Source organism: Mesocricetus auratus, unplaced genomic scaffold (assembly GCF_017639785.1).
Source record: "Mesocricetus auratus isolate SY011 unplaced genomic scaffold, BCM_Maur_2.0 Super-Scaffold_6730, whole genome shotgun sequence".
Classification (NCBI taxonomy): Eukaryota; Metazoa; Chordata; class Mammalia; order Rodentia; family Cricetidae; genus Mesocricetus; species Mesocricetus auratus.
In genome coordinates this window covers 66,950,759-66,965,151 of record NW_024429184.1, presented here as the reverse complement: position 1 = coordinate 66,965,151, position 14,393 = coordinate 66,950,759, and the positions used below count along the sequence as shown (strand labels likewise).

At 41.6% G+C, this 14,393-nt stretch overlaps 1 protein-coding gene across 1 annotated transcript in view; it reads left to right on the top strand.

Annotated features, from left to right (window-relative positions):
* Clvs1 (clavesin 1) overlaps nt 1–14,393 on the top strand; it is a 210,777-nt gene that overhangs the window by 177,231 nt on the left and 19,153 nt on the right. Inside the window, exons 4-5 of the mRNA XM_040741467.1 lie at nt 8,777–8,887; nt 12,042–12,277. Coding sequence (XP_040597401.1) covers nt 8,777–8,887; nt 12,042–12,277 — 347 coding nt within the window. The remainder of the gene's footprint in view (nt 1–8,776; nt 8,888–12,041; nt 12,278–14,393) is intronic.

Here is a 14,393-nt window from a genome sequence, read left to right as displayed (position 1 = left end):
TACCTCAGAGTGTTTTAATTCAAGGGACACAATTTTCCCTCTATAGTCCTGGCTGATTTTGAACCTATAATAATCCTCCTCTTGGCCTTCCCAAAATGCTAGGATTCTAGGTGTCCACCACCACACCCAGTCTTGCTCATTTATATAAGACTTTTTCTATTTGGCTCCAATAGGACAGGAATGGTCCCTTGATTTGCATACAGAGTTATTGACTAATTAAAATTCCTTCACTGAGGAAGCATAGCATCTGAGCCCTGAACCTATGTCTTTCCCTGCACAGAAGATATTGCCTCTTCTGTTTCTCCCAGGACTGTGAACTGAAGGCATGTAGTTGGTACACCCTGAACCTTTTCCTTTTTCCTTTGTAAGAGAGCTCAGCATCTCTTCCTGAACTGTAGATCAGACTGTGATTTGGAAGGCAAGGTCCAGGAATGTTGTTTAAGTTGCAGCCTAGGCTTGACTGGCTGGCACAGCCTGTTTGGCAGAGGCCAGTTTTGCTCACTGGGAGAATTATCTAAGATGCTTTTTTCTTAGAATCTAGAGAAGTGTTTCTCAACTACCCTAATGCTGGGACCCTTTAATATAATTGTTCATGTTGTAGTGGCCTCCAATCATAAAATTACTTCATTTCTACTTCAAAACTATAATTTTTCTACTGTTAATAATTGTAACATAAATACCTGATATACAGGATATCTGATATGCGATCCCTGAGAAAGGGTCATTCAACTGCGAAAATATCCATGGCTTACAGGTTGAGAACCACTGATCTAGAGGAAACTACCCCAACACACATTGGTCTCGACATACAGAAATACCCTTTGCCCCTTTGAACCTAAGACAACACTGAGTTGGCATAGCTTCTTAGAGGTGGATACTGTCCTGTCATGGATCTTATGGGAAAGCCTACTACTACCACTTTGCTAAACTAGTATAATTCTTTTCCTAACTGCATTCAAAGTAGTTACCCTAATATCCAATGATGAGCACAGCTCTAACCTTTCTATAAAAGCAATTTACAGAATCAATACAATCCTAATAAAAACTACCACAATTTTCACAGAAATAGAAAAAATAAACATCTTTAAATCCATATGGAACCAGAAAGTTGCCAGATTTTCTGAGCTAAAAACAAACAACAACAAAAACATTGCTGCAGGGAGAACCTGAGACAAGCCACACTCTGTGGTAAAACAGACCATTGCCAGCCCTCCTCCTAGTGAACAGGTTCTTCCTACTCTCTCTACTCATTCCCGATATCTACATCATACACATGTAAATCTACTTACACTCTCGCAGCTTTTGCACAATGTCTTCATATCTTTGCAAATACATTTCTACCCTATCGATTGCTATATATGGCATGATAGAAATTCATCATCATGTAGTATAGCATTTTTAATGCTCCCTTGCATCAGTGAAGCCAATTTATGTTGCTAAAGATGTTTTACTCTTCCTGCTTTGAAGTGAGGAATGGATGTCGTTGGTAGGACATGCATGAGCAGAATAGATAAAACCTAAGTGCAGGGTGTGTCCTTACTGTGTCTGTAGAACTTCATACATGCAATTACATGAATGAAGATGCCTTTGTCAGGCCCTGAAAGGCACCTGGGTCTCCTTTCAACTAAAAGGAAAGAGACTGTAGGTAAGGATAGCTTCTGTGGTATGCTCGTTATCTTCTTTGTATTATATTTTAGCAGTATCTTAAGTGATGAGATGAGTTGTCAGTTTTGTGAATTTTAGCAGACCTGTTTTAGTTTTCCTATGAAAGCACGAGGAAGAGGGGAAGGCAGTTGAGAGCTCTAGAGGGCAACTCTCTAGGCTTTTCAAGGTTATGTAATTTTTAGGTTCAGATGGGTTTTGAATCCAGTTGTAGAGTACTTTAACCTGCAGGCATTACAAGTCTTAAAAACAGCTGCAGTGAGTACTGTGTTATCCAGCAGGAAAGAGAACCCACAGCCACTAGGAACAGTGGAGTTGAACATCAACAAAGTAGAGAGAAAATGCTTTGGCCTGTACCACAGTATTGTTGAATTCTAAATGAACACACAGCAAGGCCCCTGAGTGCACTTGCACAGTGACAGTGTGGTAGGAAAATCTGAACAGTGAGACCATTAAAAGTGATGTGCACACTAAGAGATGGCAAGGATCACTTAACTCTGTCTATGATACCCAGGGAAAATAGAAGATCCTGAAATCAGCGCTTTTCTTGGACTCTTTGTTTTTTGTTAATATTCGTTAATATTCATTGTAGGCAGAAGCAACCATCTTTCTTTTGTCGTTAAATTACAGGACATCCTATTAGTATGAGACCTGCTCAAGTTACCTTTTCCCAAGCCACTTCTAGCCTCCTAGCTCTCTACCCACTTCTTAATTTTCAAGAGTACCACACAAATGGAACACGCAATGTATAAAATCAGAGAACTGTTTGTGAGACAAAGTCTCACTATGCAATGCTGGCTGACCTGAAACTCTCTATGTAGACTAAGGTGGCCTTAACTCCCAGGAATCCAGATCTACCTGCTCCTGAATGCTAGCATTAAAGGTGTGTGCCACCATGCTACACACACACACACACACACACACACACACACACACACACAACCACACTGAGCAAAATATTCTAGTTTCTTGGGTTATTATATATGGTCATTTTCCTTTTTGTTGTTGATTGGTATCCCATAATATGGACACAATAGTTTAATCACTTATTGAAATATGTGTTAACTGGGTTCACTTTAACTACCACAAATAACGCTTCTGTACACACAGCAGCTTTTTGTAGATATAAGTCTTCATTTCTCTGGGCTAAATGCTTAGAAAGCATTTTGTTAGTGTTATAGTAGTTATACAATAAGTGATTCTGAAAATTGGCAAGTTTTCTTCTATTTCCTATTAATGAATGAATATCTTCATCCCTCCATATTTTCACCAGCATTCAGAATTGAGCTGAGTCATTTGTGGGGGGGAGGGGTGTGGTGGTTTGCCGTATGTGTGTGTGGGTGTGTACATGTGAGCAGACTGGAGGAAGAGGTTAGGTGCCTTATTCTATCTCTCTCTGTCTTATTACCTTGAGACAGGCTCTCACACTGAACCAGAAGCTCTGTTTGGGGTAGATCCACAGGCCAGCATCCCCAGCAATCCTCCTGTCTCTATCCCCCCCACAGTGCTGAGGTTATGGGCTCAGGTACAGTTCTATATGGCGGTTTACTTGGCTGCTGCTCATTTGACCTCAAGTCTTCATGCTCATGCAACAAGCTGTTTCACTACTGACACAGCTTGCCAGCCCCAAAGTTGTCATTACTTTTAGCACCGTGTTTGGAGTGTGACTCCTGGGTGCTGTTTACTCACAATGAATGCAACACATTCTCATGTATGTATTTGACACCTGTGTGTTTTCTTTAGTGAAATATGTTCCTCCATGTCTTTTGCACGTGTTCTAATTGGATAGTGTATTCTTGCTCTTTTAGTTCTGTATTTTAATGTGTGTGTGTGCGTGCGTGTGTGTGTGTGTGTGTGTGTGTGTGTGTGTGTTCCATGTACTAGTCGTCTGTTGGATCATGCTTTTGAGTGAAGTCTAAGGGTCAAGTCTAGTCTCTTTACCTAGTTCTAGATCTTGAACTGACCTCTTTGTATTTTCTAAAAGTGGCGTGAAAGCTTAGGCCGGTGATATTTTTGTATTTTTAACAATAAAGAAGGAATAAGAAAGAGACAGTTTACCTAAGCTGATTTAAGATTGGTTAGTTTGAATCATTTCAAGGACTCCTGGGTGTGGGGTCTTCCCATGCCATCAGGGTTCTGAACCTGAAGTCACAATGCAAAGGAACAACAGTGCAGCTTTCAAGAGCCTGAGAGGTGAGATGGGTGACGCCTTTGACGTGCGAGGAAAGCTCCTAGGCTCCTCATTTGCTTTTCACTCACAAGTGAAACAACTCCTCCCTAGTCAGGAAGATCCCATATGTCAAAGTATCTGATATAAAAACTAGAAGATGTCAGTAAAATTACATAGACTTGTTTGCAAAGTGTACCACATTTGTAGAACTGGAGTCAACCCTACTTAGTCATAATGTATATAATTCCCATCAAATAACTAGATTCCATTTACCAATGTAATGTGAAGGAATTTTCATCTGCCCTCACAGAGAATAGCAGTCTGTAATTTGATTTGTTAGTATTATTCTTGTCTTGTTTTGACATGAGCTTCATAAGGGAATTGGGACATGTTCCTTTATTTTCTGGAAGAGATTGTATGAAATTGGATTTTTCTGATGAAACCATGTAAGTCAAAGAATTATTTCTATTACAATATTAATTTTCTTAGTAATTAGAGGGCTTTTAGAATTACCTGTTTCCTGAGGAGTTGTGGCAGTTTGAAATTCAAGTGATTCCTGTCCTCTAGGCTGTCAAGTCCCCATGTAAGGCTGTAACTTTGTCCCCTGACTGTCCTTTTGAAGCTGACAAAGTGACAGGCTTAGTTTTGTTACTAACATTGGTATTTTATGATATCCCTTTTTGTAAGTCTTGATAAAAGCCTGGAAATTTTTATTTACTTCACAAAGAACCACCTCTTGGTTTCATTGATTTTCTTGAGCATTTCTCCATTTTAAATGCCATTGATTTCCACTCTTTTTTTTTCATTGTTTCTTTTCTTCTTCTTGCTGTGGCTTTCTTTTCTTCTCCAAACTCAGGTGGGCTTCACTTCATTGATTGAGGCTATTCTTCTGATGCTGAATGAACATTTGGTATTGCAGATTTTTCCTTTGGCACTAGGTTAGCCGTGTCCTGTGCTCTATTTTCATTTTCATTCAGTTACATATATTTTTATATTTTTTCTTGAGACATTCTTTAATTCATCCATGAGTTATTTAGAATTGAGTGGTTTTGTTTCCAATTCTCTGAGATTTTTCTGTTTTCTGACTTGATCCATTTTCAGTTCTGAATAGTTTTTTCTGACTGCTTTTATTTGGCTTTAGTTTATATTTTGTGGCCTGGGTTGCTTTGTCTTGTTGTATGCCCCAAGGATGTGTATAAAGAAAGTGTAGTCTCGTGTTGGGTGGAATAGTTTATAAATATATGAACATAAGTTGCCAGTGGGGAAGGTCAAGAAGCTATCATTAATGATGCAAGTTTGAGGGGAGACCTTGCTCTCCAGATGGAATCTGCTGACATCATAGGCATGAATGAAAGGTTAGCTGCTAACATTGGGGTGGCAGTTCTGGACCTTCCCTGGGCCTATCCCAGCATGCTCCACACAGGGATGTCCCTTATTTAGCTTTACCCTCACTTGAGTGGCAGTTTATGCTGCCTTTGCTAGTGTTGTAAGGGAGGGACACAGGCAACCCTCAGGTGACAGGAGGCAGAAAAAGACTCTGGCAACTCAACATTTAAGATAAGTTCAGTTTAGACAGTGTAGCCCGATGTTTGGCCCAGTGTTTGGCATAATGGGCACTCATAAGTATGTGCTAAAATGAAGCAGGACAAGGAATGCACTAACTGGATCAAGGCCAGTCAATTTGAGATCTGTTCCAGCCCATAAGGCATGCACCTCCATGAAGCCCCTTAGGTTTGTGGGAGATGCCTGAGTGATGACTGCTTGTCCTTTTCCTGCAGTTCACTGTGTGGTCAGTCAAGGGTGCCGCACCAGCAGACGCTAACTCTGAGAAGCTTGATTTGTTTGTCATTTCTCTCATCATCACTGCGCTGGGACAGAATTTCCACCAGGACATCATGGGAGGAAGAATTTGTGTCATTAGTAGTTTCAGAGAAACTGTTTGTGGGGTGAGAAAGGCTTAGTGGCTTAAGTAGCTTGGTCTGTGGTGGCCAAAGATTGGCAGATCAGGAAGCATAGACCAAAGCAGAAGTAGGGTTGGCACATAGACTTCAAAGGCCCATTCCTAACATTCGACTTACAGATCCACAACCTCCCAATACATCCCTACAACCTGGGGGACCAAGCACTCAAATCATGAGAACATTCCAGAATCAAATTATACAGTGGGTTTCCTAAATTCAATATTTCCCTCTGCGTGCTAGTGTGCAAGTGTGTGCCTGCACATGCACACAGACACACACACATGCATACAAGTTAACACACAGCCAGACTTTGCCAAAACATTTGCACATGGTCATTGTCAAGCTGGAAGACCCCCTCATTTGAAGTTTATGAGAGGGACCTGAAGAAAAACAACCCTGTTTCTACTTGAACCCAAGCCCAGGTTCGTGTGCTTTTGTTTGCCTATTTTCCCAGGTTGACCTGAATGAGGGCAATGAAAGCCTGCACATTCTCTGACAGAATCATGAACCTGAGCCAAGCTAGAGAGAACTTAGAGTTGCTGCAAGGAGCGATTCTTTTCAACCTCTCCTGCTATAAACAGAGGATGTGTTTGGTATCATTGATGGCTGAGTTTTCATAAGTGTCTCTAGGTGTTTTTAAAGGTTAATATTGTCATTGTAACTTTTTCCTACAGTATCTTGAATATTTCTCAGCATTTTCTTCCCCATTACTAACCTAAAATATAGAATAGAAAGACTACCAATAGAAATATACATGTTCTTATTAGTTCCAGTAAAAAACAAAGAGACAACAAAGCCTGAGTTATATGAGTAAATACATCACTCCTGTTCTTTTTCTGTAGCCTCTCTGAGTTCATTCACAATGGATGGAAAGGACCAAAAAGAGTGAAACTGAGGTTTTGCCTCTGTTACAAGGGAGAGTTTTGTAGGGTGACCTCTTGTTTTTTTGTTTTGTTTTGTTTTTTGTTTTTGTTTTTTGTTTTTTGTTTTTATGAGACAGGGTTTCTCTGTATTGTTTTGGAGGCTTTCGGTCCAGCCTGGCCTCGAACTCACAGAGATCCGCCTGCCTCTGCCTCCCGAGTGCTGGGATTAAAGGCGTGCGCCACCACCGCCCAGCGACCTCTTGTTTTTAAGGATTGGAAAAACACAGTTCAGTCTTGAACTAGACATAAAAAAGAGAGCATTGGGTTAGGCGGGTAGCTTGTTGGTACAGTGCCAACTCCAACTGCCACCATCACACACACGAAAACCCAGCTTATTGAAAACTTTGGCTTTTTGGGAAACAGATGTAATAGTAAGATCACCACTGTTCATAAACGTCCTTGGGAGACAAACATCCAGCCTCCCTAGACAGACTAAAGAAACAATTCTACTCAAGTCCAGCTTGATGAGTGAGGGTGACCATGGGCTGCTCCTACACTGAAAGGAACTACCCTCACTGAGATCAACGGGCACTGGAAGGTAGCCAGGCCTCCTTGTAGGGCACTGCCTCCCTCTCACTCTCCTTGATATAAGGAGAATGGGCCAAAATTTTGTGAGATCTTCTTTAATGCCATGTGGGTGGAGAGTTCAAGAGGGCAACAGCCATGTCATGTCTGGAGAACATCACACTCAGTGGCAAATACTTAAGTTAGTGTAGATGATTGATCAATTCCTATATTTATTTGGTGTTGGTTCCATTGAGTTTTAAAAATCAAGATAAATAAAATGAATACATAAACTGAAATTGTTTAGTTTAGCCTTTCAAATATTTCATTATTTCCTCTTTTGTAAAATGTCTAGCTTGATGTAAAAGTTATTTTTAAGATTTTCAAATGTCAGCCCTTAAGCTGAGTTCCATATTCTTTCATTGAAACTAGGTCTCCTCGTGGCAGATGCCTAGGGATCCTGTAGATGCAGAGAGTTCTGGGAAAAGTTAGTGGTCCTCTTTCCTTGTTATTATACTAAAAGAAAGCAAGACATGGCGTTTCATGCACCCACAGAGAGTGCACACTGTCTGAACTGCTAACTGCCCTGCTTCTTCTTGTCTTGCTAACAAATTACAGGATGCTTGTTGCAATGAACCAGATTGACAGCATGCTTGGTGATACAAATAGCTTTTATGTATTGCTTCTTTTCCTATTCCATTAGCAGTGGCAAACCAAGTCTGCTGAAACCACACATCAGGACTTCCTGGCCAAGATTCCTCCTCCTGTGGATCTCAAACCTCAGAGCAGTTTACCGGCTTGCAAAGCACAGCTTATGTTCTGGTCTGGACTCCAAGCTAAGAGCTATTTTGAAAATGCTCTTAAGGGCCTGATATTTCCAAACTGTGCTGATCTGCAGAGGAAGGAGCTCTTCTTCAGTTAGGGTGGTCAAGTAGCCCTCCACCAGCATTATCTTTTCTCTGGGATCTGCTGTGTGCTTCCAGGGTGGAGTGGACAGACAGCATAGAGAGGAAGCCACAGCACCTGTGGTCAGACCAGGGTCAGTTCAGAGAATCTCAGCTCATAAAATCCTTCAGGGTCCTTTTTCAGTCTTGTCCCTGTGCAACCTGTTCAACTCACCTACAAAGTTCAAGTTCTGGGCTATTGTCAAGGTGACACCATATCTTGGCGAGAAAAGGAAAGGAGAGCAGAGAGTGCGAGCTGTACTCAGGCCTTCAGGAACAGAAATGTGCTTACCCAATGCCTTGAAAGTTTCTCACTCCCAGTGATCTGGGTCTCACATACCACCTAGATCAACCAGTCATTGCCATTTGGGAAGACTAACCTGACCTATGCACAATTTTTCAGGCTGTGGAGTGAAAGGAAGAGGAAGAATACAAGAGGATAGCAGGGGAAGGTAGCCAGTGAGGAGCTGAGTGTTTGAGTTCTTTCTTTACCTGCAAGAGGGAAGCTTCTGCCAGAGGAGCAGGCCATCCCCTGCATTTCCATGCTACTGTCTCCTTGCCTAGAGTGTTGGTAACTGATGTGGTCTCTTGCTCTCTGTATTTCGTTCTCAGGACAGCTTTCCTGCCCGCTTTGGAGGTGTCCATTTTGTCAACCAGCCCTGGTACATCCATGCCCTGTACACACTCATCAAGCCATTCCTTAAAGACAAGACAAGAAATCGGGTAACGAGAAAAACATGTCTTTTAACTTCTGAATGGGGGAGAGAGGGTTGCCAGCGTGTTGGTGACAAGGACAGTGCTATTCTGCATGTGCATCCTCCTCCTAGTGCTTGCCATGGTTTTTGCAGCTTTTGAACATTTGCACCTTAGCAGGAGTTTGCAAATTCAGCATAATGGGTTATTTTCCGAGCACCAGACAAAACAAAAGAAACTTTGAAGCAAGCAAATACCAGATGCCAGTTTCACTGCAGATGCTGGTGGGAGTAGTGCCTGAACCCTCTTCCTGCTCCCATTTGATTCTTTTGTTTTTGTTTTTGTGGAGTATGTTTGTTTCTTTGTGGGGGAATTTTATCATGTAGCCCAGGCTAGCCTCAATTTCTTTTTTTAAGATTTATTTATTTTCATTTTGTTTAAATGAGTGCTTTGCCTGCATGTGTGCATATGTACCACATGCATGCAGTGAATATGAAGGAAAAGAGAAGATATCTGATACCATGGGACTGGAGTTAGACAATTGTGAGCTGCCATGTCGGAGTTGGCAAACGAACCTAGGTCCCTTGCAGTAACAACAGGTGCTCTTTACTGCTGAGCCATTTCTCCAGCCCTTAGCCTCAAATTCTTAATCCTCTTGCTTCGAAGTCTAGAGTTCTGGGATTATAGACATTCACACAGTTGCTGCTTCTTGTTTATGGACTATGTCAGTAGCTGGCATTTTGTCCTGTATCATCACTATGAAAAATGGTTCTTTATATATTTTTCTCCCTTGGCCCTTGGATGGCAACAGCCAGATCCATCATTTGTAAGGCCGAAAACATTGTTCATTGGATGTAATAATGTCTAAAGGGAGGTTTGAAATAATAATGACATCAGTCAACATTTGAGAAGCCTGTCCCTTTCATCAGAGCAGGGCTGGCATGGCATTCTATTCAGCTGAGTAACAAGCCTCCATTAGCTACTCTGAATCTCACTGTCCTCATTTATTATGTGGGAAACTCACTCCTACACCACAGACTTTTTGGAGCAATTTAATGAGGCAGCATATGAAAACATACAGCATAATGCCATTCACATACCAGACACTTGGCGATTTCATTCCTTTTTGCCTTTATCTCTTTCCCCACTAGTTTTACTAAAACATATTTGACAAGTAAACATTGTATGTGTTTAAGGAATGCAATGGGGCAATTTAATATATAAATACATTGTATCATGATAACCACAATTATAATTAGATACTCATTATCTTGCATAGTTATGTGACTGATGATAGGAAATAGAATGAACATACACACACACACACACACACACACACACACACACACACACACACACACACAGGTTCCAAATTCCTAAGCCTTGGATGTTTCTTGTTTTTTGGAGAACATTATAGTGGACTATGGGCAAAGGGCAAGTTCCAGTTTCCAAACAGACAGAACTTAGAACTAAACATCACCAGCATCAAGAAGCAAGGACCTTTTGAGACATTCTATAGAAGAACCATGTGTCTGGTATCGTTTGTAACATTACTTCAGGCATCCCAGAACCTGCATCATCTACCTAGAATGAGGACAGTGGAAATTCCTCCCAGAGTGGACACTGTCTGTTGAATCAGAGCAGGGAGTTTTGGAGCTCTTGACCCAGGACAAGCGTGCCCAGCCTCCTACCTCTGCTGTACAATCAGTAGGGATGCAGTACATTCCTCTCTGTCCCACTGTACAATCAGTATGGATCCATTAAGAGTAATCTTCAGCAGCATGCCCTGTCCTTTAAGAACAGAGTATGTGGGGTATGTGAACACAAAGCTGAATGTAAACCCCAGGGACAGGACTTACTTCTAAAACCCCAGCATCTACTACAGAGTTTAATAAAAGCCAGAATATTAGTTTATTCACAACAAATCGTTTTTATTAACTTTCAGTCATATCCAAATGCAATGTCAGAAATGCTCATTGCCTTCCCAGGCACTGCAGCATCCGGCAGAGCACCATGCTTACCTTCTTTTCCCTTTGTCTTTACATGATGCTATTTACAGGGCAGAGTAAAATGAAGAGAATGGGGTAACAGGAGTTTGTTGCTGACATCCGAATGTGGGTGTTTTAAAACTCACATTTAAATGTCACCGTTATCAGCTGTGCCATGAATGTCCAAGCATATAATTGATGGTGTTCTATTTGAGTACCACTTCCTCCATGTAGCTAATTGTGTGGAACTTATGCATTAGATGTAATTACTTCATGCCTGCAATGCGTCTAGGAACCAGTGTCACTACAGATGTACTTTACATAAACTTGCAAGGTCAATTTCTAAATGAAAATTATCTACTTATCACATGCCACTTGTTGATTCATCTAAAAATAGCTAAAACGTGAAGTTCCCCCACCCCCTATTTTGGCCACTTTAGATCGTTATACACGTTGTGCTCAGAAAACACAAACTTGTTTGGGTATCAGGACTCTATGCAGACAAGAAGGAAAAACTGCCCCAAAGAACTTCTTACAACACATTCTCAGGTCATACTTCTACACTTAACAGGAACCGATTGAGCATCTATCTAGTGCATGCACAACATCTTGGGAACTACACGGTATGTTATAAAATATCATCTCTCTCCCTAAGACCCAAGGGAACACATTGGAACAGAGCCAGCAGCCATCAGATACATAGGAGTATATGGGAGGAAGGGCATGGAGAATCAGTGTGCCTAGGGCCTGGGACTGATTTAGGCAGGAAAAGCAGAATGGGCAAGGGTCCAGGACCTCTATAGGGAGAGACCTATTTGGAGGGGCCTGAGAAGATGGTAGAACTGGAGAGGTTCTGGGGGCCAGAGCTCAGGGCATTCAAAGCATGAGCAGCCTTGGAGCATTTGGCACCACTTCCCCATTCTCCAGAGTAACTAGGAAATGACTGTGTGTACAAATTTGAGTGGTGGCCAAATAATGTCCACTCTATTCTTAAACCTCATTTGTTAAAACAATGGCTGATTTTCTAAGCAATCAAATAGACTTTTATGATAACCAAGTCATGGGCACAAAATAAATTGCCTCCTTGAACATCATGGTCACTAAAGACACATACAATTTGTCTTTGCTAAATTGTGTATTAGACTAAATACTTGTCGTATTTTAAATTTTTATGTTGGTTATTTTTTCCTTTCCAGATTTTCCTACATGGAAACAATTTGAACAGCCTTCACCAGCTAATACACCCTGAGTTTCTTCCCTCTGAATTTGGAGGAACCCTTCCTCCTTATGACATGGGGACTTGGGCCCGGACATTACTTGGTCCTGACTACAATGATGAAAATGACTATACCCACACTTCTTATAATGCCATGCACGTGAAACACACCTGTTCCAACCTAGAGAGAGAATGCTCACCCAAGCCCATGAAAAGGTAAGGCTTTCCAAAGGCCATGAAAAGACTGCTATAGATCTACCATCACTTAAGAAATTGAAAACTTTGCAGACCCAGAATTGAATAAAATTATTTTCATTAGAGATTATAGCAAATGGACCTCAGCTGACCCAGAAATGCAGTTGTCTCTTTTATACAATTTGAGGGAAGAACTTTGTGCCCTGATTGCAGCCTGCCTATTAAAGATACTCAGATGGAATGGTAGATCTTTGGGACACTCTAATGGCAAAACAACCAAGTCAAGAAATGCCTATTATTCATCTCTTTGAAACCAAAGGAGCATTATTTGACTGTAGCACCATTAGGCATTAATGGTCATCAATATAAATAAGCTGATGATGAGGGAGTGCCTAGAAAACACACCACGAAAGACTTTTGTGCATGCTGGCACTTGGGCTGCTCTCAGATTGAAGGTAGAAACTCTGGAGTTAAAAGGGAACTGGTGTGTCAAGCATGAGAGATGGACAGAGGAACAAAGTCTTACAAAGGTGGATGGTACTGTGATGCAGGCTTGCAAGTGTAAGGGGGGCATGGGCATGGAGTAAATCCACAGAGGGAGCTGGACTTGGCTGTGAAGTGTGCTGCATGCATGCTCAGGACAGTGCCATGGAAGAAGGTTGCTTTCGGTCTCTCTCTCTCTCTCTCTCTCTCTCTCTCTCTCTCTCTCTCTCTCTCTCTCTCTCCATCCCTCCCTCTCTCTTTCTCTCCCTCCCCCTCCATAGATCCCTCCTTTCATTCTTTCCTTGACCACTTGTAATTTTTTTGATATTTCTGGATGGAATCTGGGCTTTGTTCATGCTAGTTCACACAGCCTAATATTGATCTACATCCCCAAGCTGAAGGTGGCTTTTTTAATTTGCTAGACAGATGATCCTAGTACACTCTCAACCACTAGCTTTTAAGGCTAAGATCCCCTTGAGTCACCATCTCAATCCCCACTCCCATCTCTCTCCATATGTGACCACCATAGCAGTTTTGTGGGCTATATGCATTTGTGCTCACACCGTGGTGTTTTCTGACATCTAAGATAAGGATTCATTGGCTGCAGTTGCACTAATAAGTAAGGCAGTCTGGATTCCCTAAACATCAAGAAGTATCTCCTCACTGGAACAGAAAGAGAAAATATCCAGGTGCCAGGACAGTTGGCATCCTTGAAGCCTCTCTTCCTGGCGTGCAGGTGGCTGTCTTCACCCCTTGTCCTCAGATCTTCCTTTGTGTGTTTGTGTCCTGATTTCTTCTTATGAGAACAGCAGAAATATTGGTTTAGAGCCCACTCTATTGACCACATTTTACCTTAATGACCTCTTTTAAAACTCCGTCTTCAAATACAGTCATAACCCAAGGGATTGCAGTGAGAACTACAGACTAAGTTTAATAAGGTGCAAGAATATCCAGTGTTTACATGTTTATATTGTGACTGTATCTGATGTTTCACAGGATCCTAGAACACGGAGAGTATTTATTTAAGCTGTTGCTCAGGTTTTTCGCTATTTCAATTATTTTCTCAGTATTTATCCCTAACTTGTCTGTCCATTTTCCTAGGAAGGTTTGCTTGGAAATGCTCAGATCCCTTCCATTCTGGACAAGAGGGCCTGTCATTTTAAGTTTGAGTTCATACTTAACAGAGTATACTGAGGGGCAGTTTTGTCAGCAGTGATTAAGAATCAACTTTCCTCAGACCCAGACACCTCACTGATGGAGGAACAGAACTGTGTATTTCATGGCATCTCTTCATCTCTTTGAACCTGCAGGGATATGGGGAAAAATGAAAACAACTAGAGGAAACACTACAAGATAAATTTTCTGATTTCTCATCTGCTAGATACTCTTTTCTCAAGCCCAGATATCCAAGAAGCCTCATTTTTCACTGTCCAGGTTCAGACAGGAAGTAATGGGACAGCATGCCCCTGATGCATGGCTATGACGGAGTTGCAAACTATGACCTTGGCGTGGAATTGTGGGTTCCAGTAGGTAACACAGTCTTAGACTCTGCCACAATTTTCTACATATTTCACGTCCACGTGGAGGGAAGCAGCCTTTTGTGGACAATCTTTGGGAACTGATCACTTTTTATAATGAGGCCTCTGAGCATACA